Source organism: Tetrao urogallus (assembly GCF_951394365.1).
Source record: "Tetrao urogallus genome assembly, chromosome: 12".
NCBI lineage: Eukaryota > Metazoa > Chordata > Aves > Galliformes > Phasianidae > Tetrao > Tetrao urogallus.
In genome coordinates this window covers 18,529,592-18,556,368 of record NC_136825.1, presented here as the reverse complement: position 1 = coordinate 18,556,368, position 26,777 = coordinate 18,529,592, and the positions used below count along the sequence as shown (strand labels likewise).

The following is a 26,777-nucleotide window of genomic DNA, read 5'->3' as shown; positions in this document are numbered from 1 at the left end:
GCTGTGCTCATCTGGCACCTACACCCGGGCTGCAATGAAGCTGCTGTGCGGAGGGAGGCAGTGTCAGGGCAGTGGGTACCATGGCAGCCTTGGGCCACAGGCACCGAGAGCCGGAGTGTGGGCTCACAGGGCTGCTGCAGTGCCCCAGCATGTACCTGGTGCACAGGACAGACCTGACCCTGTGCATCCAGCCCCCTGCCCTATTCATGTGTTCCCTGCCTCAGCTCTCACTGTGATCTCCAGCCCTGTTCCTGTGTGCCCAAGTGCTGGTCACCTTCCTCACCCAGGAGCCAGCTGCATCCCGCACCGTGGGGACCACAGCACCGTGTGACACCAGCTCCATCCCATGCACCCCCTTCCCCCATGCCTATCCCTGCTGCTCAGCCAGGCTGCACTGGGAGCTCCAGCTGGCTGTAGTGGCTGCAGGTGCCCACCATCATCTCGCCCAGGAGCTCTGCTAGGAGGAATGAGGCAACCAGAAGACCTGCAGGGCTGTCCCGTCTGTGTCCCCATCTCCTGTCCTCATGTCCACCCTGTCACCGTTACCTTTCTCTTCCATCCTGTCCCTTCCCTGGCCCCACACAATAATTGCCCATCCTCTGCCCAGACCTGTCCTGCCAGCCCTCCCATCCCTGTCCCATCTCCACCCAGGCCCTGTCTGTGTAGCCATTCCTATCACCGTCTCATTTGTATTCCACGCATCCCATTACAATTCCAGATGTTCCCATGGCAGCTGTGTCACACAGCGGGGCATTTGCTCAGGGTCTGTTTGCAATGGGATGAGGGTACCCTGTGTGTCCCAGGATCAGCAGCACTGCCAGCACATGGCACTCCTGGGGCTGGGAACCCCGGGGATCCCTCAGTGACCCCTCTGGGCACCTCACAGACACTTCAAGCCCCTCAGCCCATCCCCCACCAGCTGCAGTACCACATTCCCCACCAGCCCCATTGCACACAGCGGTGGGGCCTGGTCCTGTGTCCCCACTGTTCCCTCCCACTGGGTGTTAAGGTGGCTCCACGCACTGCACAGCAGCGCTGCTCACTGCCTGCCCCGCTGTGCTGCACATGTGTCCCTGTGCCACCAGCACCAACCCGTGCTCAGTGGCCCGGCCCTGCACAAGGGGCTCGGAGCACAGCACTGCTTGCCTGGAAGCACAAAAACAAAGACGTGTCGGGGAAATGAGGCTTTATTCGGGGCCTCAGTTGGCCGCCATCACGGAGTCGATCCAATCGCGGAGCGCGGTGACACGCGTGTAGACAGCGGGCACAGAGGTGGAGCAGGTGCTGCTGCCCCACGAGACGATGCCCACCAGCGTCCAGGCGCCGTCCTTCTGGCACACCAGCGGGCCGCCGGAGTCACCCTGTGGGCAGAGGGGTGAGGATGGGGGCACGGGGAGCCGGGGCTTTGGGAGTGCGCTTTGGGGCACGGGGCACCCACCGAGCAGGAGGAGGTTCCGTCGGCCCCGGCGCACACCATCATGTTGTAGATGCGTAAGCCCCAGTACTGCTTGCACTGCGCGTTGGTGAGCAGGGGAAGGGCCGCCTGCTGCAGGATGGCCGGCGTGTCCGCATCTGTCAGCGAGCGGGAGGCATCCGTCAGTGCCGGCTCAGCCCGGGGCCGGGGGTAGAGATGGGGAGGGGTCCGCGGCCATGGTACCGTTGGAGTTGAGGACCCCCCAGCCCGTGGTGACGCAGCTCAGGCCCCCGGGGAAGTCGTCGGTGGCCTCGGGCAGGCAGACGGGCGACACGCGGGCGTTCAGCTGCGCTGGCGTGGCCAGCTTGATCAGCGCGATGTCGTTGCGGATGGTCAGCCAGCTGTAGCTGGGGTTCCGGAAGACCTGCGGCAGCGGCAGCACTGACAGCAGCTGCCCCCGAGTGGGGCACTGCGTGCTGGGGGTGCGTGGGGACGGGCAGGGGGCGGGAGCCGGCCTTGGCACCCACTGTGCTCACAGCTGCCCTGAGGGTGGGGACCACCAAGCCAGTGCTGGAGGGGACCCCAGGACCCAGGCAGGGATCCCATCAGCACTGGGACTGACGGGGGCCCGGTGGGCAGAGCTCCATCCTTGGGGAACCGGGGACGGCGCTGGGACCCAAAGCCGAGTACTACCAAGGGCCCAGAGGGACCCAGCACCACGATGAAGACTCTGTGGGGATGCGAGCCCAGATACAAAGGGCAATGAGGATGACGAGGGGCCCCAACCCAGTGGACGTGGGGCGCCCATCCCCACAGCGCTGCCGGCACTGAGCACGGCGCCCGCAGGCACGCGGCCCAAAGCTGGCAGTACCTTGGCGACGCCCAACCTCTGCTCGTCACTGGAGGACTCCTCCCGGTCGTACTCGCCCAGCACCACGGTGTCGGTGGTCCTGGGCAGGCAGGCGCTGAGCCCCGGGCGCACGGACAGCCCCGGTTCCGCGTCCGCCCCACGGCTGCCCCGCGCTTACCTGACCCCGCAGTGCGCGGCGGTGACCACCCACTCCTCGTTGATCAGCGACCCGCCACAGAAGTGGAAGTTGCCATAGCGCTGCCGGAGAGAGCAGCCGTCAGCCCCACAACCGCCTGGCCCCATCCCCATCCCCGTCCCCGTCCCCGTCCCCGTCGCCACCCATTCTGGTGGGCGCTCACCTGCAGGGACACCTGCCAGGGCCAGGACCCGGGCACCGCCGGCTCCCCGTTGACGATGCGGTTGAGGCCGCGGATGACGGGCGTGATGGCGGGCACACCGCAGCCTGCGGGACGGGGACAAGCGTGGGGCCTCGGCCACCTCAGCCCCGCACCCCAAACCCAGCCCCCCACCCACCCGGCTCCCTGCCCTGCCCCACGCACTCGGCAAAGAGCGAGCGGCACGGGCAGAGCCCGCCAGCACCAGGCAGCCCAGCAGCCACAACAGAGCCATTGCCACTCGCGGGAGACAGGCTGGGCACGGGCACAGCGCTTCTTATGGCCCCGCGCTGACCTTGTGCCGTGACCTCCAGAGATAGCGCGGCACCGTGTGGGGCCGGCACCTGGCACCACGGAAATCATCCACCCCTGGGAACTGACCAGACTGCTGGGATGGGGACCAGCCGCTGCCAGGCGGCCTTCCTGGAAACGTCCCCAATGGGCACCGTGCCTGTGTGCACCCACTGCGTGCTGGGTGTGCCTGGCAGCGGGCTGCCTGTGCTGGAGGTGGGCCTGCTTCCATGCAGAGGGCTGCCACAGCTGATGGACACTGTGCTGCTGGGCACCAGCTGAGCGTGATCTGGCTCTGCTTACTGCCACCGCAGTGAGAATGGTGTCCCTGGTGTTGCTGGGGACCGAGCCAGGATGTGAGCGTGGTTCCAAGGAATAGACTGCACTCTGGTGCAGTGAGTACTGGGCTCCCTCTGCACGTTGGGAAGCACTTCTGCATGGTGGGAGTGAGGGCACGGGTAGCTTGCTCAGTGCTGGGAGCAGGGGCCATGGGGACACCTGGGCCAATGTTCTGATGCAGCAGCTGCTGGCCTGCACCTTGGGATGATGCTCAAGGCTCTGCTGGACTGCCCTGGACTGAGCATAGAACAGCTGGGACAGTTTTGGGATCCCATCACTGGTAGAGATCAGAAAGGAAGAACCCAGTCCTTGGGGTGCTGGGTACACCACAGAGACTCAAAACCAAGGATGAGGAGGACCAAGAGCACCCTGGGAACGTGATCCCCACTGCGTGAGGGAAAAGTGATACCACAGGGCCCTGACTCTCAGGACAAAATGCAGCAGGCTGAACTCCTGTGTCTGCCAAAGCACCATGCAGAGACCCAGCCCTACAACAGCGGAAGCACAGCTGCAGCAGCCCTCTGCATGGAAGCAGGCCCACCTCCAGCACAGGCAGCCCGCTGCCAGGCACACCCAGCACGCAGTGGGTGCACACAGGCACGGTGCCCATTGGGGACGTTTCCAGGAAGGCCGCCTGGCAGCGGCTGGTCCCCATCCCAGCAGTCTGGTCAGTTCCCAGGGGTGGATGATTTCCGTGGTGCCAGGTGCCGGCCCCACACGGTGCCGCGCTATCTCTGGAGGTCACGGCACAAGGTCAGCGCGGGGCCATAAGAAGCGCTGTGCCCGTGCCCAGCCTGTCTCCCGCGAGTGGCAATGGCTCTGTTGTGGCTGCTGGGCTGCCTGGTGCTGGCGGGCTCTGCCCGTGCCGCTCGCTCTTTGCCGAGTGCGTGGGGCAGGGCAGGGAGCCGGGTGGGTGGGGGGCTGGGTTTGGGGTGCGGGGCTGAGGTGGCCGAGGCCCCACGCTTGTCCCCGTCCCGCAGGCTGCGGTGTGCCCGCCATCACGCCCGTCATCCGCGGCCTCAACCGCATCGTCAACGGGGAGCCGGCGGTGCCCGGGTCCTGGCCCTGGCAGGTGTCCCTGCAGGTGAGCGCCCACCAGAATGGGTGGCGACGGGGACGGGGACGGGGACGGGGATGGGGATGGGGCCAGGCGATTGTGGGGCTGACGGCTGCTCTCTCCGGCAGCGCTATGGCAACTTCCACTTCTGTGGCGGGTCGCTGATCAACGAGGAGTGGGTGGTCACCGCCGCGCACTGCGGGGTCAGGTAAGCGCGGGGCAGCCGTGGGGCGGACGCGGAACCGGGGCTGTCCGTGCGCCCGGGGCTCAGCGCCTGCCTGCCCAGGACCACCGACACCGTGGTGCTGGGCGAGTACGACCGGGAGGAGTCCTCCAGTGACGAGCAGAGGTTGGGCGTCGCCAAGGTACTGCCAGCTTTGGGCCGCGTGCCTGCGGGCGCCGTGCTCAGTGCCGGCAGCGCTGTGGGGATGGGCGCCCCACGTCCACTGGGTTGGGGCCCCTCGTCATCCTCATTGCCCTTTGTATCTGGGCTCGCATCCCCACAGAGTCTTCATCGTGGTGCTGGGTCCCTCTGGGCCCTTGGTAGTACTCGGCTTTGGGTCCCAGCGCCGTCCCCGGTTCCCCAAGGATGGAGCTCTGCCCACCGGGCCCCCGTCAGTCCCAGTGCTGATGGGATCCCTGCCTGGGTCCTGGGGTCCCCTCCAGCACTGGCTTGGTGGTCCCCACCCTCAGGGCAGCTGTGAGCACAGTGGGTGCCAAGGCCGGCTCCCGCCCCCTGCCCGTCCCCACGCACCCCCAGCACGCAGTGCCCCACTCGGGGGCAGCTGCTGTCAGTGCTGCCGCTGCCGCAGGTCTTCCGGAACCCCAGCTACAGCTGGCTGACCATCCGCAACGACATCGCGCTGATCAAGCTGGCCACGCCAGCGCAGCTGAACGCCCGCGTGTCGCCCGTCTGCCTGCCCGAGGCCACCGACGACTTCCCCGGGGGCCTGAGCTGCGTCACCACGGGCTGGGGGGTCCTCAACTCCAACGGTACCATGGCCGCGGACCCCTCCCCATCTCTACCCCCGGCCCCGGGCTGAGCCGGCACTGACGGATGCCTCCCGCTCGCTGACAGATGCGGACACGCCGGCCATCCTGCAGCAGGCGGCCCTTCCCCTGCTCACCAACGCGCAGTGCAAGCAGTACTGGGGCTTACGCATCTACAACATGATGGTGTGCGCCGGGGCCGACGGAACCTCCTCCTGCTCGGTGGGTGCCCCGTGCCCCAAAGCGCACTCCCAAAGCCCCGGCTCCCCGTGCCCCCATCCTCACCCCTCTGCCCACAGGGTGACTCCGGCGGCCCGCTGGTGTGCCAGAAGGACGGCGCCTGGACGCTGGTGGGCATCGTCTCGTGGGGCAGCAGCACCTGCTCCACCTCTGTGCCCGCTGTCTACACGCGTGTCACCGCGCTCCGCGATTGGATCGACTCCGTGATGGCGGCCAACTGAAGCCCCTAATAAAGTTCCTCTCCCCTAACATGTCTTTGTGTCCTTGCTGCAGCCCTGGGCTGTGCACGGCTGGCCAGGAGCAGGACGTGTGGGTGGACATGGGTTTGCCAACAGAGCTGTGGGGACACCTTGGTGGATGTGGGGCTTCTGCCGGCTGAGTGTGGGAACACCAGGTTGGGCACAGGGACAACTGTGTGAGAGGAGACGGTGGGCTGTGCCTGCTGTGCGGACAGCTGGCTGCAATGGTGTGGGGCCCACCAGGAGAGCTGCGCTGCTCTCTGACCCCAGCACGCAGGGCAGGGCCATGTGGCTTCAGTTAGATAACGCCGTGCAGGCCTCCGTTCAGTGCCTGGAGCCACCTTAACGCTGGGCGGGAGGGGACTGGGGAGCACGGAGCCATGCGCAGCCCCGGGCACGGCTCCAGGCCCAACATGGCCCTGCGGCACGCGCTGCGGCTGGCGGGGGCCGTGGGGCGGCGCGGGTGGTGCAGCCAGGTGGGGTGGGATGGGGGCTGCGAGGGGTCCCCTTGCACGCTGATCCTGACTACGTGCTGACCAGACCCCCTCCCGCAGCGCCCGCTGCCCCCCGGCCTGCTGCAGGCTCTGCGCTCCGTGGCTGGAGACCCCAACGTGTCGGTGGCGGAGGCGGTGCGGCAGCAGCACGGGCACGATGAGTCCATGCACAGGTGGGGCTGGGGGCAGCGCTGTGGGGCCGTGCTGCACCTTGGGGCCGGCGATGAGAGCTGTGCCCCACACCAGGTGCGCACCCCCCGACGCCGTGGTGTGGCCTCGAGACGTGGAGCAGCTACAGGAGATGGTGGCCCTCTGCTACCAGCACCGTGTGCCCATGGTGCCCTTCGGCACCGGCACTGGCCTGGAGGGCGGTGTCAACGCCGTGCAGGTACGCAGCTCCCAGCCCCCCCAACACCCCCACCGCCCGCTGCTGCCCGTGCCATGCTGTGCTGTGCCAGGGCGGCGTCTGCTTCGACTTGAGCCGCATGGTCACCATCTCGGAGCTGAGCGTCGAGGACTTCTCGGTGGCAGTGGAGCCCGGCGTCACCCGCAAGGCTCTCAATGCCCATCTGCGTGGCACTGGGCTCTGGTTCCCCGTCGGTACTGGGGGTGCTGGGCAGCGTGGGGTGACACTCGGGGCTAGATTGAGGGGTCTAGGGTGCTGGAAGCATTGGGAATGCTGGGAACAATGGGATGGCGGGGGATGTGGGGAGAATTTGGGGCGCTGCAGTTGTCCACGTGGCCGAGGGTGCAGGGAGTGCTGGGTACATTGGGATGCCAGAGCTTCCCCACGGGGACTGCGGTGCTGGGAGCACTGGGAGGGCTGGGGGTGGATGCAGAGAACTTGGAGCACTTGGAGCACTGGGGTTGCCCGTGTGTGCAAGGGTGCTGGGGGTACTGGGGTGTCTGGGGAGAACCTGGAATACTGGGAGCATTGGGATATTCCATAGGGTCAAGGGTGATGGGAGCACTGGAGTGGCTGGGGAGATCTTGGGATACTGGGTGCATGGGCATTTTCCATGTAGCTAAGGGTACTGGGAGCACTGGGAAGCTATATCACAGGGACAAGGGCGCTGGGAGCTGTGGGATGGTTGGGGAGATCTTGGAGTGCTGGGAGGACTGGAAGAACTGGGGTTGTCCATGTTGCCAGGGGTGCTGGGAGCACTGGGAGCAGTGGGATGGCTGGGGCCGCTGGGAAGAACTGGGAGCACATAGAGAACTAGGAGCACTGGGGTTGCGTATGTAGCCAAAGGTGCTGCAAGCGCTGGGAGTGCTGGGATGGCTGGAGCTGCTTGGGGACTTTGTTTATTGTGGGCACACAGGGCCAGTATTGCTGGGAGCACTGGGAGGGCTGGGGCTGATGGGGAGCACCGGGGTTTCCCACGTGGCCAAGGGTGCTGGGAGCACAGGGGTGGATGGAGGTGCCCATGGGGCCAGCGATACCACGAGACAAGGTGTGCTGGCAGGGCTGGGCTGCTAGGGATGCTGGGGGTGCCCGCAGAGCTGGGTGCTGTGGGGAATGCTTGGTGCAACAGAGGCAGGCACGGGGTGGGGGTGCCCAAGGGTGGGGGTGGCGGGGTCCCAGGTGTTCCCGGCCCCAGGGGTGCCACGTGCTGGTGGTGCTGCCGACCCCTGGGCACATCGGGTCCCCCGGCTCTACCGCAGACCCCGGGGCGGACGCCTCGCTGTGCGGCATGGCGGCCACGGGCGCCTCGGGCACCAACGCCGTGCGCTACGGCACCATGCGGCCCAATGTGCTCAACCTGCGCGTGGTGCTGCCGGACGGCAGCCTGCTGCACACCGCCGGGCCTGGGCGCAGCGCCAGGTATGGGGTGATGGAATGGGGCCACGGGCCGGGGTGCCCGGCACCCGCTCACCTCTCCCTGCACAGGAAGAGCGCGGCTGGCTACGACCTGACCTCCCTGTTTGTGGGATCCGAGGGCACCCTGGGCTTCCTGACGCAGGCGACTCTGCGCCTGCACCCCCTGCCTGAGGCTGTGCTCTCTGCTGTCTGCACCTTCCCCAGCGTGCGGGATGCTGTGGGCTGCACCGTGCAGGTGCTGCAGGCGGCCGTGCCTGTGGCGCGCATTGGTGGGTGCTGCTGGGAGGGTGGGGGTGGGATGGAGACAGAATGGGATGGGATGGGGACAGGACGGGGATGATAACAGGGATAGGGATGGGGAGGGGAGACCTGATAGCGGCCTTTCAGTATCTAAAGGGGTTGTAAGAAAGAAGGGGACAAAGACTTGAGTGGAGAGTGCTGTGATAGGACAAGGGGAAATGGCCGCTAACTAAGAGGGGAGATTCAGATTGGAGCTGAGAAAGAAGTCCTTCGCGCTCAGGGTGGCGAGGCACAGGCTGCACACAGAGCTGGTGCTGCCCCATCCCTGCACACAGCCAAGGTCAGGGAACTGAGCGCTGATGGAGCTGTGGGTGTCCCTGCTCAGTGCAGGGAGTGCGAGCAGAGAGGGCCTTTAAAGTTCCTTCATACACAAAATATTCTATGATTCTACGCACTGAGGATAGGCACGGGACTGGGAGATGGTGAGGGATGGGGACATAGGTGAGATTTGCAGGACAAGGAGGTAGCAAGGATGCAAATGGGAAAGGAGCAGGATGAGGATGGTTACACTGACAGGAACGGGATGGGGATAGTACACGGATGGGAAGGAGTGTGGAGATGGGATGGGGATGAAGACCGGGAGGGACTGGGGATGGGAACGGGACAACCTCAGCAGCGTCCCCAGCTGCCTCCTCCCCGCAGAGCTCCTGGACGAGGTGATGGCGGGCGCCTGCAGCCGCTACAGTCGGCTGGAGCTTCCGGAGGTGGCCATGCTCTTCCTGGAGCTGCACGGCTCCCAGCGCAGCCTGGCTGAGCAGCAGCAGCAGGCAGGTAGGGACGGAGATGGGGAAGGGGGGGAACTGGGCTTGGGAAGGGCTGCCCATGGTGGGGGCACAGTGGGGTCCTGGGTGCAGGATGGCGATTGGCAGCTGCTATGATCACTCTGTCACCGTCTCCCACCACCGCAGAGGAGCTGGTGCAGCTGCATGGTGGCTCTGTCCTGTCCTGGGCGCAGGCACCAGAGGAGCGTGAGCAGCTCTGGGCTGCACGGCACAGCGCCTGGTTCGCAGCCCTGGCCCTGCGGCCCGGCTGCCAGGTGAGGTCTGGCAACGTGTCCCCTCTTTGTCCCCATCCCTGAGCCCGTTCCCGGCACCACATCCAGCCGTGCCCCCCCAGGGCTACTCCACCGACGTCTGCGTGCCCATCTCCCGCCTGCCCGACGTCGTGCTGGAGACCCAGCGGGACCTGCGGGACTCCGGCCTCACTGGTGAGCACCACCGCCACCACCGCCTGCTGGGCGCCGTGCCCCAAGCCCCGCTCACCCCGTCACCCACAGGCCCCATGGTGGGACACGTGGGCGATGGGAATTTCCACTGCATCCTCGTCTTCCGTGCCGATGACCCGGATGAGGCGCAGCGCGTGCACGACTTCACCGAGCGCTTGGGCAGGTGGGGCTGCAGCACCGGGTGGGCAGGGGGCTCCTGGGCTGGCGCCACGATGACAGCCGTGTCCCCGTCCCCAAGGCGCGCGCTGGCTGCAGGCGGCACCTGCACCGGGGAGCACGGCGTGGGGCTGGGCAAGCGGGCGCTGCTGCGCGAGGAGCGGGGTGCCGTGGGGCTGGCGGCCATGCGCCGCATCAAGGACGCGCTGGACCCCCTCCATCTGATGAACCCCGGCAAGGTGCTGTGAGCACCCCGACCCACGGCCAGGCACAGCGCATCCACCTGTCCTCCCGCTTTTTGGGGATCTGGGGGGGGCTCTGGTACCCCCCTCGGAGGTCTTCCGCTTCACCAAGAACGCCAGTGAAATAAAATAACAGTGAATATTTTATTGAACATTGTTTTAATACCATATCAAAACACCTTGACTAATGAAGGAAGCTCCCCCAAGCTCTGAACTCGTTTCCCCCCCCCCCCATTTTTTTTTTAATATATAAATACAGAAACGTTTCCCGCGGGGGCACGGCCACCGGCAGGGGAGGTCTCACCAACGACAACGCGCCCGCCGCGCCAGGAGGGGACGGGGATGGGGGCACGGCCATAAAACAGGGGGTCCTCACCTGCCGGCCGCTGGCGGGGCCCAAGGAGGACCCCCAGGTCCCCTCCTCGAAGGGTTCGATGGGAGGGAGGGAGGTTTTGGCAACGGCGGGGGGGCGGGGATGCTGCGGCTGTCCAGTCTCTGAGTGGTTATAGCTGAGTTTAAGAGTGACCAGTCTGTAAACATCACCGGGGCAGGGAAGCTCAAATCGAAGAACACGCCAGTCAACACGAAGCTTCATTTAATAATAATTTTTTTTTTTCTCGGTTTTGTCGGTTTTCTCTTTTTTTTTTGTTGTTGTTGTTTTTGTTTCTTTTTTTTTTTTTTTGTTCCTTTTTTTTTTTTTTTTTTCCTTTTTTCTCATTGTAAACACTTGAAAGACAGACCCCGCTATGGGGCAGAGCGGCGGCCCCGCTCCCGGCGTGGGGCAGAGTCCCCATCACACGCTGCCGGGGCCGGGCTGGAGATCTCCAAAAGGGAGAACGGGAGAGAGGAGGAAATTCCCGTGTAGTCAGTGCAAAAACCGAGCGGAGCCCGCGGGCGCCAGGCGAGCCGGTGAGAAGTGCCGCGCGCTCCGTTTGGCCGCTTCCCCGGCAGCGCCGCTCCGCGCGGGGACAAAAGCCAAACATCATGGCAGCGCTGGGCCGAGGACGGCGGCTCCCTCGGTGCTGGATCCCTCCTCGTGGCTGCAGGGAGAGCGGGTCGCTTTGCTCTTCTCACACTGTCTCTCCTGGATGTTCCAAGGTTTGGTGTTGCGGTTGGTTGGTTGGTTGGTTTTTTCCTAATGTTTAAATTAAAAAAAAAAAAAAAAAAAAAAGACGGAAAATAAAAATAAGAAAATAAAAAAATTCGCCGTTGTCCCGAGTGGGTTCAAGTTTCTGGTTGGTTGGTTTTTGTTTTTTGTTTTTTGTTTTTTTTTGAGTTTTTGTCGTCTGTGAGGAATTGAACGTCAGCCCAAAAGTCCAGGCGGGGCAGGAGGGACGGGGAGAGGAGGTACAGCAGGTAGCAAGGTGCCCTGCGGAGAGACGAGGCCACATCAGCACAGCGAGCGCAGCCCCACGGCCGGCTCACACCCGCACCCCTGCTCAGCCCTTCTCACCCCCCGCTCCCCACCCCTCTGTGGGCTCACCTTAGAGAGAAGTCAGCAAGCACGCCCAGCAGGTCAATCAGAAGGATGCTCTGGGCAAGATCTGTTCACTTCAAACCAGGAATCTATACAGCTGGAGAGAAGACAGCGGGTCAGCTTCGGTGCTGAGTGCAGGGCTGCCCCTGCCTCCCGGCCACCACGGCTCCCTGTGCCCACGTACCTTTTGTGATAAATGCAGAGGCAGGGCAGCCTGGCTATCGTGTCCCCCTGCAGCAGCTCCTCCAGGCAGATCACACACTCGCCGGCATCCTTGGTCAGCACGTCGTCTGGAGAGGAGAAGAGAGCACCGGTGACACAGGGGCGTTGCGTCCCCCCCTGGGGCGAGGCTCAGCCCCACATTCCCCACTAAGCTGGGCTTCAGCCCACCTGCCCTCACCCCTGCTGGGCAGGATAGCAGGACGGCACGGCCCCGCTGGGCACGGCTCACTGTGGTGAGCAGCGTAGGGCTGTGCTACGAAGGGTCCCAAGGAAAAGCGGTGGACACGGTGAGCAGCTGGAGCGCAGCCCTCTTGGCACGCTGCAGCCCCAGCCTGCACCTCCTGCCCGCTCACGGCGTCCCCACGCTGGCAGGACACCGTGCCCACCCCAGCCCTTACCGTTGTAGGAGAGGCGAGGTTTGCTCAGACACATGATAAAGTGCATTTCCATCTCGTCAGAAGCCACAGATTTGGAGCAAATGGGGCACTTGAAACCTGGAAGAAGAGCAGAGGGAAGAGCTCCTGAGCCAGGAGGGAGGAAGGAGAGCCCAACCACATCCCAGGGAGCACGGAGGGTCCCCCACCTGCATGGTGCCACTGCCCCCACGCTGCGCCTGCCGGCTGCACGCTCATCCTGCACTGGGTGCTCTGCAGAGCCAGCACAGGCACAGCCACCCAGCCAGCGTGCCGCTCGTCCCCCAGCCCTGCGCAGAGGGCAGGGGAGCCAGCCAGGGTGCAGCACACGTGGCCCCAGCTGCTCCCAGGCATTAAAGGGCGAGGATCACGCAGCACCCGGGGACGTGTCTCCCCCCCACGACAGCCAGCTCTGTCCACCCAGGAAGCGCCTGCAGCCATTCCACATCCCCAAGGCCCACAACACCATCCTGAGTTCTGCCGGGTCCTCTGGGCTCTGGTTTCAATGACAGCGTGGCTCACCCCTCTCCCCCATCCCTCTCTAAGCCCACTCCAATGCCATTCCCTTTCTCTGCTCACCAAGACCACGGTTCTGCATCCTTCCAGCTCCTCAGAGGCACCTCCTAACACAAAGACCCAGCTCAGCACCCTGTGGGCACTCTGCCTTACGGCACACACACGCTGCTGTGAGCAACACGGCTGTGATCGGGAGCAAAACCCCAACAGAGCTGCAGGTGCCCGGGGCTCCTGTACTCCGTGCTCAGCCCTGAGTTTGAGCAGATGTAGCCCAAGGCGTGCAGCCATTGCTGTGGGTTTGCACCAGAATGCCGAGCAATCCCTGCCTGCAGAGATGGCGAGGGTAACATAAGGACCCGGCTTCTAAAAGCAGATCAGGTTTGACTGCAGTGCCGCTTAAGAGCTTTTTTCATATATATGCAAAGCCTGTACAGGAAAGAAAGGGAGCGTACACAAATGAGGACAAACTGAGTTCCTGTTTGCCACTGAGCGGATGGGGCTGGGGGGTTTTGGGGTTCTTGGAACGGAGGGAGCTCAGAGGGGCAGAGAATGCCTCACACTCGAGCACTCGGTAGCGGCAGAGGGAGCCATGGACTGCACCCCCTTCCCCACAGGATCTCAGGCCAGAGCCGGATGGGCCGCAGCCAGGAGCCCATCGCAATCTGCCGTCTCATCGTCAGCCTAAATTTACCCCTGACCAATTCATACCTCGTGGCAGCAGCACCCATTGGCTTAAATAGCATTTTTTCCTCTCCTGAGTGTTTACCCTGCTGGTGTATTTATAGCGAGGGCTCAGATAGCCTCCCAGCCCGCTCCCTGTGTGGGATGCGCTCCCGTCCCCGGCTGAACCGGGCACCGCCAGCCCCGTCCCTCCTGCACCAGCCCCATTGTCAGCCGTGACGTCCCCGGGCGGCTCCGCTCAGCGACTCCTGAACTGGAGCGAGCTGCCAGGAAGGGCCGCATCCCCGTTAGACCTCATTTTCTCCAGCACTGGCACAGGCACCGGCAAAGCTGTGGTCCCCCCTTTTTGTTCCATGCTTGATGTGCTATTTTCAACGGCTGCCCCAGATCCAGCAGCACCCTCTGAGACACGCGAGGAGGGCAAAGAGAGGCACGCAGCCCTCCCACTGTGACCCCACGGCAAGGACACAGGGTGCTGCACAAATGTAGGGCATAAACCCCAGGGAGAGGCCCCTGAGCGGCACTGGGCTGGGCCAAGGACATTCCTAGCTCTACGTTTTATGATACGGGGAGAAAAACAACACAAAAAGCATCATGAAAAGGCATGAATCCCCCCTCCTGGAGCAGAGCAAGGAGCACGATGAGGCTGCAGGGGGGGGGGGGCTGCGCTGCACCCCAGCTGTCGGCACAAATGCTTGGCATGGTGAGAGCAGCTGGCAGAGGCGATGCTCTCGGGGGTCCCTGAGGTGGACAGCTGGCCCCAAACGTGGGCGAGGGGCACCACGAGGGGCCAAGCTGCAGACACAGTGACCTGCAGGGCAAGGGCTTCATGCCACTTCCAGGTGACATTTTGGGAAGCAGGTGGATGGAGCCATTGGGGCCATTTCTGCGTGGGTCGCCATGCTGGAGCATCCGCCTGCATTCCAGATGCTGAGATGGATGCTGGGGCTCGGAGCCGGTCCCCGTGCAGGGCTGTGCTATTTACTGCTTTCCCCAAAACCCTCGTTAATCCATCCTGCCAGAGCCGCCAGCCCGAGCAACACAGGAGATGACGTTTAGACAGCTGCTCATGGAAAATTCAGCTCCCTCCCTCCCTCCCTCTCCTCCTGCAGCCCTTCCCATCCTCCTCCCACACACCTCAAAATAGAGGAGGGGAAGGGCTTGGCTATTCCTCCCACCGGGAGGCTCAGGGGAGGCCCCTATGATGCAGGATGGGCTGTCAGCACCAACCCTGCCACAGATGGCACGGGATCCCACTGCACCCCATCAGCATGGGGTCTGAGGACAAGGCATCCTGCAGGAGGCTTTGAGGAAGACAAGGGCTTTCCAGGGCTGCGAGGCACGCGTTGCCGGGTGACCTCATCCCTCCAATGGCTCGCTCTAGAAACCATGAGCAAGCAGCACTCGTGGCCCTCCAGGGGCTGGTGCCCTCAGAGTATTTTTAGGAAGGTTACATGGTTAATTTTAGAGAGCCAGGCAGAGCAGAGCTGGGAACCTCTGAAGCCTCCAGCAGGTCCTAAAAGCACCGAAAGAGCCCCATGGTTAACACTGACAGCGCCAAAAGCACCACCACATCATCCGAGAGCTCTGGGAGGGCAGAGGCACATTTTCAAGCAAAGTGAGCTGCCCTGCATCAGGTGAGGATGTGGCCAGGCAGGAGAAATGAGAGAACTACTGGGTCCCACTGGAGATGTGACACCCCACTGGCCTCCGGCCTACAGGCTGCCTCCAGCCACAGCTTCCCAAGTGACATGGGAACAGCCGAAGAACTGAAAAGCACCCTTGGTTCAGCTCCTGCCTAACGAGCGAATGCCAAAACTGCTTTGATAGGCAGCTAAAGAAGCCCCTGATTCAGCGCCCACCCAGCACAGCCCCACAGGACACGGGGTGCTGTGTGCCCACACTGCCATGGTGGTGTGGCTGGCAGCATGGGGTGCACGTGAGCAGGGGCACGTAGGCAGGAAGGAGCCGAGCACTCTGGCCTTGTTCCTAGGGGCCACACAGGCATCCTTCCTCCTGATTCATGGCCACGGAGAGGTGCAGAAAGCCAGAAGGGCAGGGCCAGGGTGGGAAGGAAGCATCCCACCTTCCTGGGGGGTGGAGGAGGGGTATGCAGCAGAGACGCTGGGTGGCAGTGCACACAGAAGCCCTTCTGTGGCCGCAGTCACACCTGCCGAACATCAGCCCTGATGTCACAGGTGGTGTCTCCCTCCTGCACAGCACGCTGTGCTCCCTCCAGCGTGGGCTTGGAACCGCAGCCTGCAGTCCCTCTGCCTCCCAGTCAGCTCTGTGCTACCGCAGGAACACCCCCAGTGCTGGGAACAGGCTGCCTAAGGAATAGCACACAGCTAATTTTAGCATTCCCCAGAACAGCAACGCGAAGCAGAGGAGTCCTGCATCCAAAGGCCAGCTCGAGAGACTGCTTTTTGCCTCCAGAATATTTCACATGTGAAGGAGATGGGCTGCCTGTGAGCACCACCAGCAAGGCATCACCTTGGGACGCAACGTTGGGCTCAAGCTGCCACGCAGCACCCAGGACACCACTTCTGTGCCCCACAGAATGCTCCCCCACAGCACCCGAGGCAGAAGGGCAGCTCCACCTCCCTCCAGACGGGAATTTAAGCCACGCAGATAAGGACAGCATTCCCTCATCCTCCCCAGCTACAGCTGTACGGAGACTTGCAATGGATGGTCTGAATGCTGGATCTCCACTGCAACACCTCCAACAAAACGCAACTCCATCACCAGCAAAGCCAGGCTCCCAAATGAATTACTCCATCACCACAAGAGATGCAGGTTTTCCCTCAATAGCCTTCTCCAAAAACCCACCCCCAAAGCCCTACTGTATCAGACTCCAATGCAATTCTCCAGGCTTAAGCCCACAGAGCTGCCAGAAGCACACAGCCACGGGGGACATGGGACTTCCTGGCTGCCTCCCAGTCCCCAGGCATCAAACCTGAGCCCTCAGAGAGCTGCTCCCTGCTCCCCACCACCCGTGGGGCCCAAAACTCATCCAAACCAACCCTGGGCACACGGTTGCTACCAGCTGAGTGCTTGGGGTCGCATGGGAGGAGGTACCAGACCCTAGGGAGAGGGGCAGGCTGGAGGCACAGGCAGAAGCCTTTACAAATCCCCCACTGCTGCGTTCCTCCTCGTGCCTTGCAGGCAGCTGGGCCTCTAAAAATACCACTGTTGTCACGTCGGCCTTCCTGCCAGGGATGGAAACGGCGCTGAGCCGCTTCAGTTCAATTCCTCATGCTGTGGTGCCTTGGCAGGGCTTGGCCCAGTCCCACTGCTCTGCCTGGTAGGGGACAGCCCCTCTGTCACCAGCACGGCCTCAGCAAGCTGGACGGGAAGCTCAGCCCTCGGAAATTCCTGCTAAAATCAGCAGAAGGGTCAATCTTTCCACCGCTCCCCTGCGAGGCCGCCACACAGAGCACGTGGTCTCACTCCTCCGCTGCGAGCGAGAGGCCCACAGCTGCGGGAGCAGCCTGGAACACCCCCTCTGGTCCCAATCCACAGCCACCCCAACAGCACCAGGGGCAGGAGGGGAAGGAGCAGAGAGCCAGCCCCCAAGCCCCAGCCCCTGCTGAAGCGTCAGCAGCCGACAGAACCTCTCAAACGTTCTCCTGACCCAGTGCTGAAATGCAGCGAAAGGAACGCTCCCCTCCCTGCAGGCAGGAAACACGGGTGGCCGGGCTCTGCCCACGGAAACGCTGTGCAGCAGCACGAGGAGAGGCCCCAGGCACAGAGCTTCCTGCAGCTGCGGCTCCGCGGGGCTTCTGCAGCGCTCAGGGCCTCCTCGGGTGCTGCCTGCAGCAGGAACATTCGCTGCTGTGAATCGCTCATCAGTTCTCACAGATTTCTATTTTTGAGAGAATCAGGAGGACGCCCGGTTGCATTTGTTCCACAAGGGTTCCAGCTCACCTGGGCTTTCAGCACAGCAGCAGGGTGAGACGCTGCAGGCACCCAGCAGCAGTGGGTGCCCCGGCTCACTGATGAGCTGTGCCGCCTGATTTGGCACACGGCAGATTACCTTGGAAAGGAAAATGCTTGTTTTTTGCTTTTTTTTTTTATAATTATTATTCAAACAACCTCTCCCCAGATAATTTTTTTCCAGCATTTAATAGCATCCTCCCGTGATTCTCAAAGCCCTGCTGGCCAGCTGCCAGCCCCCAGACCCACTCCTCTACCAAAGATGTCCACGTTAATCGATCGGCAGATGACAGAGGGGAACCCTAACAGTGCACTAATAACTAAGAGAAGCCTTTACGGTTGTTTGCTGGAACAAACATGTCAGCAAAACAAACGAGTATGGGATAAAGTTACGTCACAGGCCAGGAAGACAATCCTGGCTGGAAGTGGGTCAGCCTGAGAGCACGAGAGCATCGCTCCTGCATCTCTGGAGCACACGCACAGAAGAGGGAGGGCAAGCAGCTCTCCTGCTCTGATTTACACGCAGGGTTAGAGGGAATGAGCCCAGCCAAGCCTGCTAGCAGCATGGTAAGCAGTGCCCAGGCACAGCAGCCAGGGGACTCTGCAGGGCTCGTGCTGTGGAGCTGGGGGATAACCACCGCTGCCGGCTGCTCACGCACCACGCCAACACTGACACACTTATCTTCATCTCCAGGCTGCTAGCGTGCATAAAAGCCATGCCTCAATTTCCTGCCTTCTGGTATTCCGGGTTTCTTTCTTCCAGCAGAGCTGTCCCATCCCCAGCTCTCTCCTGCTGAATACTGCTGGCCTGGGGGGCTGTCGGGACCACTCCTGCACTGCTTCCCACACAGACAGCAGCACCAAAGCAATAGGAAGACAGTCTGAGGAGCACCTCCTCTGGAAATTTCCACTGGCAAAACCAGGTTTGCCACAGCAGGTTTCTGCAGATGTGAAGGGCAGCCTGCACGGTGCTCGCTTCTTGAGGAGATGGTGGCAGGAAAGCCGTAGCTGAGCACGGCCTCCCTCCAGCAGCTTGCTGATGAGCGAGTTAGAATACAGCTTTCCTTTTTTGGTGTACAGAGATCCTGAGCTAGGGTAGTTAAGCACTGGCGAGACAATCAGCATGGACACACCAGAGGTGTGCCACTTGCCAGGGCATCCATCCATCCATCTTCAATTCTTCCTCTAGCAAGTCCTTTCCCCAGGGCTGGATCCAACACCACTTAATGCTTCTTTCCTCCTCGATCCACAGCTGCAGGCCTGCCTGGCAAAGGATGCAGAGCAGCTGGAAGGCAACACCCTACTGAGCAGAGGAGACTCACCCCCTTTTTGCTCCCAGCATCCAGGACAAACAGCTTACTTTGTTGGTGTGCTAGCCCTGATTGCACTGCACAGAAGGATGAGCCAGGCACTTCTCTGGGCTTGCTGGCTGACAGGGAGATATGGATTTGCTGGAGCTTCCAACACTCAAGGGCTTTGGGCGATGAGAGGGATTTCCAGATAAACTTTAAGCTACTTACAGCCTCTGCAAACTCCCTGAGATCCTCTGATGAAGATGAGTAACAAGAGCATACTAAGAGAGCCACATAACCCAAGAGACATGTGGTGTTGAGCCACACGTCTCATTTTTCTGCATTCTTCCTCCCAGTGTGGGCTTTGCTAAGGTCTCACCATCACAAAGCTGCAGGGGCAGGGTGGTCAGGAACCAAGAGAGAGCTCCAAAGTTGCACAAGCTGTTTTGTCATCTTACAACAGCGCAAGGCACAAAACCCCACGCAGATGCAGAAACCCCAGAGCAGTTTCAGGTCGATCTGGAGCAGCTCACTTGAATGGCAGACACCCAGGGAGGTGCAGTCTCCACAGAGAGGGGGACAGAGGGACACAGACCCAGCAGCACAGATAAAGAGAACAAGGAGGTGCCAAGCCCACCCATGCATCCACTATTGCAGGCACTGTGCCACAGCAACAGCCCCTTGCCCCCCCTGAGGCTTCTCATTGTCCTGCTGAGATCCAAAGGGTGTGCTTTCCCCAAACTGCTGGAACAACAAGCCCAAGAGAGAGCCCTCCCCATGTGCTGACACAGGCGGCACCCAGGTCTGCAGCCCTGCTACCCCCTCCCTGTGCAAAGGCAGGAGGCCAGGAGCCTCCCTCCAGACCCACACTGTGCAATGGGCTGCACTGACACTCCCCAGGCATGTATCCTCCTGCTTCAGCCTGCCGTGCCCATGGGTCTCCTCATCCCCACCCTCAAGACATCCTTTGGACTGAGCAGAGAGAGTCACGCGCAGCAACATCAAAGCTCCTCTCCATTTACCAGCACGCTGCTGCTTAAGCATTTTCTGGGGCTGATGGAGTGGAGCAGGTCGATGGAAGAAAGGAAGGAGCGCGTGCTGCCAGCCTGCCCTGCTGCAATCATGGAAGGTTTGCTGGCACTCCTGCTATCCTAAGCTGGCCTCCTTCCCCTCTCTTTACAGTCTCCAGATTAACCTCTTACACTGAGCAGAAGAGTACAGAAGCTTCATAAGCTCCAACAAGTTTTCCAAACGGTTGTTAAGCATCCTTTTGCAAATAATTAGCAAAAGGGAAGAGACACCACCAGGAGAGGCTTTGGCACAGACCGAACGGCTCTCACTGCCGCCTGTGCACACTTCAGTGCAGCTCAAACACTCTCAGAGGGCCCCAAAAGAGGCACCAGAGAGACCCACGGCTCTCACAGCAGCTCCCACCGCCGGCACTGTGATTCTCCAAGGGCGGTGGGCTCCATCATTGCACCAATCCACATCAGGGCTGCAAACAGCTCACTCCATTTTGCAGTCGGCTTATTTTTACCATCAGCTTTTTGCCTCTTGGCATTGTAGTTTGAGGAGTACCACTGAAATGTCACAGGCTGTGAGCAACCACCTCTACACACAGCTCAGCGACGAGGCGTTCCTGCGGTGCAACCTCCATACAGGAGCACCAGGCTCACCCAAAAGCTTGGCTGGAGGGAGCAGAGCCCCTCTCCTCACACAGAATGCCCAAAGGATGCTGCACAGCAGAACAAGGTCACAGAAGCAGAAAGTTTGCAGGAGCGCTCAGGCTTGAGACCCCTGCTGTCAGCTTCTCTGGATCAACAGTGCCTGGGGCATCCTGCTCTGCAAAGCTTTGAGAAAAGCAGTCCCCAGAGCCTGGACAAGGGGAAAAAGCCCAAGATGGATGTAGGAAAACAGGCCCCATGAGCCTTGCTTGGCACTTTGCTCTCATCCACTAGTTCAGCTTCAAGCCTTCCTGAAAATGAGGCACTGTCCCAAGACATATTATGAAATTCCCAGACCACGTCATGTGTCGAGAACACATGAAAAGGCAGTAAAGAGACCGGGTGGGAGAGAAATCCCACACTGTTCCAGGAAATGCAAGGAGACATCCCTGAAATGACTTCCCTCCAGTCAGGAGGGAGGGGAGGACCTCCCTCCTTGCTCCCTGTGCCCAGCCAGAACTGGGTCAGTGACACAGCCCTGCTCACACACAGCTCTTCCCAGGCACAGGGACACCCACCACCGTCCAAGCCCTGGGGGTGAGTGGGGGGCAATCCCACCCCTCCCTCAGCCTCACACGTTTCCTGTGGGATCACCCATCTGGCTCCCCAGCCCCACGAGGCAGGCAGTTCCTCCTCTGCCAGCTGGCTGGAACAAGGAAGCCCGCTCCAGCCTCTCCCTGGCCCTTTACCAGGTGAAAAAAAAAAAAAAGGAGAAAAATTCCTACGTCTCATTTTGGAGTGCCTTTTCCCAGTACCTGAGGCATGAGAACTGCTGTCCCTCCCTGACGCTCCTGCACACAGTTCCAAAAGCAGCATGAGGAGCTCTAGCCAGTCTTCAAGACCCAGGGCTCGAGCCCCAGCATCCTCACACAAACCTCCTCTGCTTCCCCTTTCAAGTCCTGGGAGGACGGCACATCCCTAGGGCCAGAACATCTCCCCTGCAGTAAGCCTCCTCCTCCCACCACTCATTCCTGCCTTGACCTTGACACAACCGCACAGTTCCAACCCCAATCCCAGGAGCAGAGGGGGAATCATTTAGGGTTGAGCAAAGCAGGGAAGCTCTCCTTCCCACGTTCTTTACTGGGCAGAAGGGCCACAAGTGGGGAAGCTGGGGGCAACCAGGCACTGGGAAGAGCGAGGAAAAAGGGTCAAAGGAAACTGGGAGAAAGCTGGAGTTGGGGGGAGTGAGGGGAAGGGGCCAGGGGAAAACGTGGGGAAAGGGAGACAAGGGGAGAACCAGGGGAGGAGACCAGGAGAAAATGGAGACAGCTGAGGCTTTGGGGAACCAGAAGATGGGGGGAGACGTGGGAAAGGGGCCAGGAGAAACTGGGGAAAGCTGGGGGAAATCAGGGGAAGGGGAAAGGGGAAAATGGGGGGAACCAGAGCTGGGTGGAGCAAGAAGGAGGAAACTGGGGTTAGCAGGAAGTGGGGGAAGCCAAGGCTAGGGGGAACTGGGGCGGGGGTGAGCTGGGGAGAATTGGTGAAAGGGGGGGGAACTGGGAGAAGTCAGGGGATAGGGCTAGGGGAAAATGGGGGAAGCTGGGATGAAGAGAAGCAGCAGATGGAGGGAGAGAGGGGAAGTGGAGAGTAAGTGGAAGCCAGAGCTGTAGGGATCCAGGGGAACGGGGGGAACCGGGGCTGTGGGAAGACAGAGAAAATTGGGGCTAGTAGGAAATGAGGGAAGCCAGAGCCGGGGGGATCCGGGGCAGGTGGGAACCTGCATTAAGGGGCCGAGCGACATCAGGGAAAGGAGGAGCTGGGAAGAACCGAGGGTTGGCAGGAATGGGGCCGGGGCTCCGGCACTCACCGCTGTGCGAGCTGAACCAGCGCGGCGCGATGTGCAGGGGCAGCGCATCGGCCAGCGAGGCCCGGGCGCCCAGGTAGAGCATCCCGTCTCTATGGTGACCGCCTCCCGTCTCCTGGTAACCGTTGCCATGGGCGTACGTGGAGTCGGTCCCCGGCCCTCCGCCGCCCGGGGCCCGCTCGGCCTCCCCCGCCGCGCGGCCGTACAGCCCGAAGGGAACGGCTCCGGCGGCCGCGGGGTCCATGCCCATGCCGGCCACCGAGCTGACGGAGCGGCTGCGCAGCCCCATGGCGCCGCCGCCGCCCGCCCGGTAATGGCCGAAGGGGGGCGGCCCCCCCGGCGGCGGCACGGCGCTGTCATCCGTCGACACCCCCGGGAAAGGGCCCCGCGAGCGGGCGGCCGTGCTCTGCTTGCCCCCCATGGGCAGCGCGGGGCCGGAGGGAGCCGAGCCGCAGCCCCCCCCGCGGGGAACGGGGCCGCGCCGGGCGGCGAGAGGCGGCGGAAGGAAGCGGGGGAAGGGATGGGGAGGGGAGGGGGGTGGGGGGGCGAGGGGAGCTACGGGCGAAAACCCACCCCCGCCCCGGGCATCCTCCCCCCGCCGGGCCCGCCGTAGACCGCCGAAGCCGGGGGGGGCCGAGAGGAAGGGCGGGGGGCTCCCTCGTGCCGGGCGATCAGCTGCGGCCCATGGGGGCGGCGGGCGGACCCCTCCCGCGGGGCTCAGCGGCTGCGGGGCTGCGCGCTGCGCCGGGCCCAGCCTCGCTGCCGGCCGCCGCCTGGCTGCTGGGCGCCGCGCCGGAGACAATGGAGGCCGGCAGCACGCATGCTCCCGCCCCCGGCCCCCCCCCGGCCCGCCGCCCTTAACCCCTGCGCTGCTGCCGGCCGGCGCGGGGACGCGGCGGCAGCTGCCGACACCGCCGCTCCCGCACGGGGCCGCGAAGTCCCGCACGGCTTTCCCCTCGCGCGGCAAGAAGGCCCGGCCGCTTCGGGCGGAGCGGCTCCGCGCCCCGCCGGCCCCGCGCACGCCGCCGAGCGAGTCCCGGTGTGCGCGCGGAACCCCGACCGCCTCCCTGCGGCGCCGGGCCGGGGGCTGCGCGAGGAGAGGGGCGCTGAATGACTACAAATCCCAGCGGCCCCCGCGCCGGGTGGCCGCGCGCGGCGCGCATGCGCGTCCCGCGGGTCCCGCCTCATTTCCCGCCCCGCCGAGGCCGGCGTCGGGGCGTTGCTGGGGCGGCCTAAGATGGCGGCGCGCTGGAGCAGCGAGAATGTGGTGGTGGAGTTCCGCGACGCCCAGGTCGGGCCCTGAGGAGCAGCGCGAGCTCCCGCCCCGCCGGGCCACAGGGCCGTGCCGTGCGGTCTGTGCCTGGCGGCTGGGGCCGGGCCGAAGGGCTGCGGGCGCGGGGTTGCTGAGGAGGGCCCGCTACGGGCTGCTCGCTGTGCCCCCCTCTGAGAGCGCAGTGCGGGGCTGCGAGCCGGGCTGTAGGGACGGTGAACGGCCTCGTGGGTTTGGGGTGTGTCTGTCGTCGGTTCGGTTCGTGCGGAAGCGCATTAATCCGTGAGGCGCTTTATTGCCAGTATTGATTCTAAACGTGTCCGTTTTTTCTAGCTCTGCTCCGGGCCTTACTGCAGGCGTTCCCACTTCCCGCACCCCTCTCCCTGTTCCTCCTCTGAGAGCATCGCAGCTCCTTTGCTGGCTGCAATAGAGTCGCTGGGTGTAGGGAGGTCAGCAGGAATAGCAGGTTAGGGTTGAAATAGCAGAGTGGCCAGCTCTGGCTTTGTGTTTGCAGGCTGTAGCAGCGCTCCCTTCAGGCTCTGCCTTTCTCTTAGAAACCGTTCTGTGGGAAAGCATTTTGTTGTGGCATTGCCCTTTCTCTCACAGAGCTGAGCCTGGTGGGTGAGCTCAAGAAACCCAGAAAGCAATAAGTCTGCAGTCATCTTCTGTTCTTCATCACGTCCCAGATCAGTGCCAGTTCTGTGCTCACCATTCCCAGCCAGGCCCTTACATCCTGCACGTTGTACCCAGTCTACCTTCTGTAAGCCAACGGAGCTTGTCAGCTCTGCACTGAAAAGCCTGACATTGCTTTTGTTTTCCTCTTGGATGAAATGTGTAAAGCTGTCCTGTCTGTTGGTGAGGATTTGCTTTCAGGAAGCTGAGATATGAAGGTACTTACCCCCAAATAGGAGATTCAGATTACATCTGGCTCAGGAGATATGTGCCTCATGGTTTGGTTGCTTGTTCATAATGACTTGCATGTGGGAGGGGAGTGGGGAAGAACAGGTGTTTGAACCCTCTGCAGCAGTTGGTTGCAGTCTTGCTGTGCTGCTGGTGCATACTTTAGTGATAGGACAAGGGGGAACGGTTTTAAACTGAGACAGGGGAGTTTTAGGTTGGATATCAGGAGGAATTTTTTTAGCCAGGGGGCGGTGAGGCACTGGAACAGGTTGCCCAAGGAGGCTGTGGATGCCCCATCCCTGCAGGCATTCAAGGCCAGGCTGGATGTGGCTCTGGGCAGCCTGGGCTGCTGGTTGGTGACCTGCACACAGCAGGGGTTGGAATCAGATGAGCGCTGTGGGCCTTTTCAACCCAGGTCATTCTATGATTAGCAGGGAGGCTAACTGCTGGTATTTTGGTCACTTTGGTTTACTCTGCTGTGATCTTTCTGACCTGCCTGTGCTCTCATGTGAAACCAGAGAGCTGCAGTGTCCAGGGCTGCTCAGCTGCTGGTTTCAGGATGAACTTATCTATGTATTTGGGTTTGAGCGCTTTTTTTTTTTTTTCCCCTCTGAAGCCTGAGCTTGAGAAATTGAAACACCTCAGCTGTTACCTTCCATACAGACCCTGAGCTCTGCCTGGTGACCATGCTGTCTCCAACATCCCTACCACGAAACAGGCACAACACCAAAGAGTCAAAGATGTGACATGTCTGCAAGAAATGACCTTTATTTTCCATGCCAGAGTGTTGTGTGAAAGCTGCAGCACCCAACCAGCAACGCTTTTTGCTGAAAATAGTAGGGTAGCTTGGGGCCAATGTTGGCTACAGGTGACATCTCTGAAATTCTGAGATGCTGCTTGCACTGTGGGCTCAGAGGTGGTTTTCAGATGTGCTTATTCAGACAGCTGCTACTCATAAACTATAATTATAGCTAGTCCAATTTTGTTTTAGGATAAAGCAACAGTTTCAGCTTGGTTTGTTCCATTTCAACTTCCCCTGTCTGGGAAGTTGTGCTGCGAAGTCTGACATGTCAATATGCAAAGCACATCAAATGTGTCTGACAGCTGCTTTATTTTTCTTTTTTCCCCCGTTGCTTGGATAAGAGACTGTAATGTTGTAGGGAAGATCTTGCCATAAAATGATTTTATTTGTGACCCAAATAGTAGCAACCTGACACATGAAGGTTTTTACCTCATTCTAATTAGTCATTACGTCTTACGATGTTTGGAGCCTGAAAAAAACAGTTTAGCAACGTTCATTATTAAAAACTATTTGTAAGGATTTATGAGATTCTGGTGCCAACAGTAGAGAAATAAACTTATATACAAAGCCATCGTTCACTTTAAATTGACTGGTGTTATTCCAGTTTGGGGAAAGATGGCCAAATCTGTGTGAAATATGGCAGCTGACGGGCACTTCATCACGGGAGAAAGCTCTGGTTCCAATAGTGGGTTCAGTGATCCTCATTCTGATTCATCACAGGAAAAATACACAACATCTCGGAAAACTTCCTTGTCCTGTGTGATTATTTTTTTAAAAAATAAATTTAATAACCCACGTTGTTGTTTCGCAAGGGAAATCTAGGAAGCTGGAATTACCTTGTTACCGTCTAGAGATTTAGAAACTGCCTGCTCATTTAGAGTCTCATCTTTTAGGATGAGGAAAACCTTGCTGGAAAACTAGATTTGCTTCCTACGAGGGCGACGGAGGTAGTGAAACTTGTCTGGTGGGGTGCAGGTACAGCTCTGCTCTCCAGTGAAGAACAGCCCCACGGTGCAGCTGTCTCTCCCTCAGCTGAGGCACTTGCAAGCAAGTGATGCAGCCTTCCACCTGTGCTGGGCTGGCAGTTTGCAGAACAGTTGGATAAACCAGGTTTTATGATGGTTAATCCTCTGGCAGCTGTGATTGCAATGGAGTGGGACTGCCTTATTGCCTGACTTCAGTGCTGTTTGTAAGCACAGCCGTGGGACATCCCAAAGTCTGGCTGAATCTGTGCTCAGTGGACTTGGCAGAGCCACCAATGGCAGCAGAGGCCTGCTCAGCCTTCAGAGTTAGCTTTGAAGACGACAGCAGTGAGCTTGAAGAATGTGGGGCATGTTCTGTTTTTGCGCTGTGAACGCTTAGAACTGCTTTGAAGGCATATCTATGTTTATGGGGCGAGCTGCACGGCTTTTCAAGTCACATTTTCCTTTATTCTGTTGGCAAGTAAACGAGCTCATCTCCATCATCCAGTTCCATTCTGAACAGAGGGGGGTGATGGCGTTCAAACAGTTGTTTTGTGGTGGTTGGGTTTTGTTGTTTTTTCTCCTCGTGGTGCTTAAGTTCTCTCTCAGCCTCCTACACAAGAGTAAATTCTGATGCCTCCCAGCCATCCCTCGTTTGGAGACCAGCCACACGCAAATGGCTGCACTTTTATCTCCCTGTACATATGTAATTAAATCTGGCCCT

General features: G+C 61.0%; 5 protein-coding genes across 6 annotated transcripts in view; 3 read left to right on the top strand and 2 right to left on the bottom strand.

Moving 5' to 3' along the window:
* Positions 1–1,199: 1,199 nt before the first annotated feature.
* LOC306951024 (chymotrypsinogen A-like) lies at positions 1,200–2,894 on the bottom strand (the record flags this gene model as incomplete). The annotated part of the gene is made up of 7 exons (XM_079541426.1): positions 1,200–1,361; positions 1,439–1,572; positions 1,658–1,838; positions 2,286–2,364; positions 2,443–2,522; positions 2,624–2,727; positions 2,825–2,894. 7 exons carry the CDS (start codon positions 2,892–2,894, stop codon positions 1,200–1,202), a joined length of 810 nt encoding a protein of 269 aa, XP_079397552.1.
* A 1,208-nt stretch (positions 2,895–4,102) lies between these two features.
* On the top strand, positions 4,103–5,797 carry LOC306950963 (chymotrypsinogen A-like; the record flags this gene model as incomplete). The annotated part of the gene is made up of 7 exons (XM_079541357.1): positions 4,103–4,172; positions 4,270–4,373; positions 4,475–4,554; positions 4,633–4,711; positions 5,159–5,339; positions 5,425–5,558; positions 5,636–5,797. The coding sequence occupies 7 exons, from the start codon at positions 4,103–4,105 to the stop codon at positions 5,795–5,797; spliced, it is 810 nt and encodes a 269-aa protein (XP_079397483.1).
* A 398-nt stretch (positions 5,798–6,195) lies between these two features.
* LDHD (lactate dehydrogenase D) lies at positions 6,196–10,060 on the top strand (the record flags this gene model as incomplete). Its single annotated transcript, XM_079541450.1, has 8 exons — positions 6,196–6,291; positions 6,370–6,482; positions 6,556–6,697; positions 6,768–6,909; positions 7,975–8,400; positions 9,074–9,202; positions 9,340–9,467; positions 9,548–10,060. 8 exons carry the CDS (start codon positions 6,196–6,198, stop codon positions 10,058–10,060), a joined length of 1,689 nt encoding a protein of 562 aa, XP_079397576.1.
* A 1,510-nt stretch (positions 10,061–11,570) lies between these two features.
* Positions 11,571–22,540, bottom strand: ZNRF1 (zinc and ring finger 1; the record flags this gene model as incomplete). The annotated part of the gene is made up of 4 exons (XM_079541597.1): positions 11,571–11,628; positions 11,716–11,821; positions 12,152–12,247; positions 22,123–22,540. 4 exons carry the CDS (start codon positions 22,538–22,540, stop codon positions 11,571–11,573), a joined length of 678 nt encoding a protein of 225 aa, XP_079397723.1.
* Positions 22,541–23,356: 816 nt separating this feature from the next.
* WDR59 (WD repeat domain 59) overlaps positions 23,357–26,777 on the top strand; it is a gene marked incomplete at both ends in the record, with an annotated part of 46,948 nt that continues 43,527 nt past the window's right edge. For both annotated transcript variants that reach the window (XM_079541517.1, XM_079541516.1), the window contains one exon: positions 23,357–23,410. In XM_079541517.1, coding sequence (XP_079397643.1) covers positions 23,357–23,410 — 54 coding nt within the window. The remainder of the gene's footprint in view (positions 23,411–26,777) is intronic.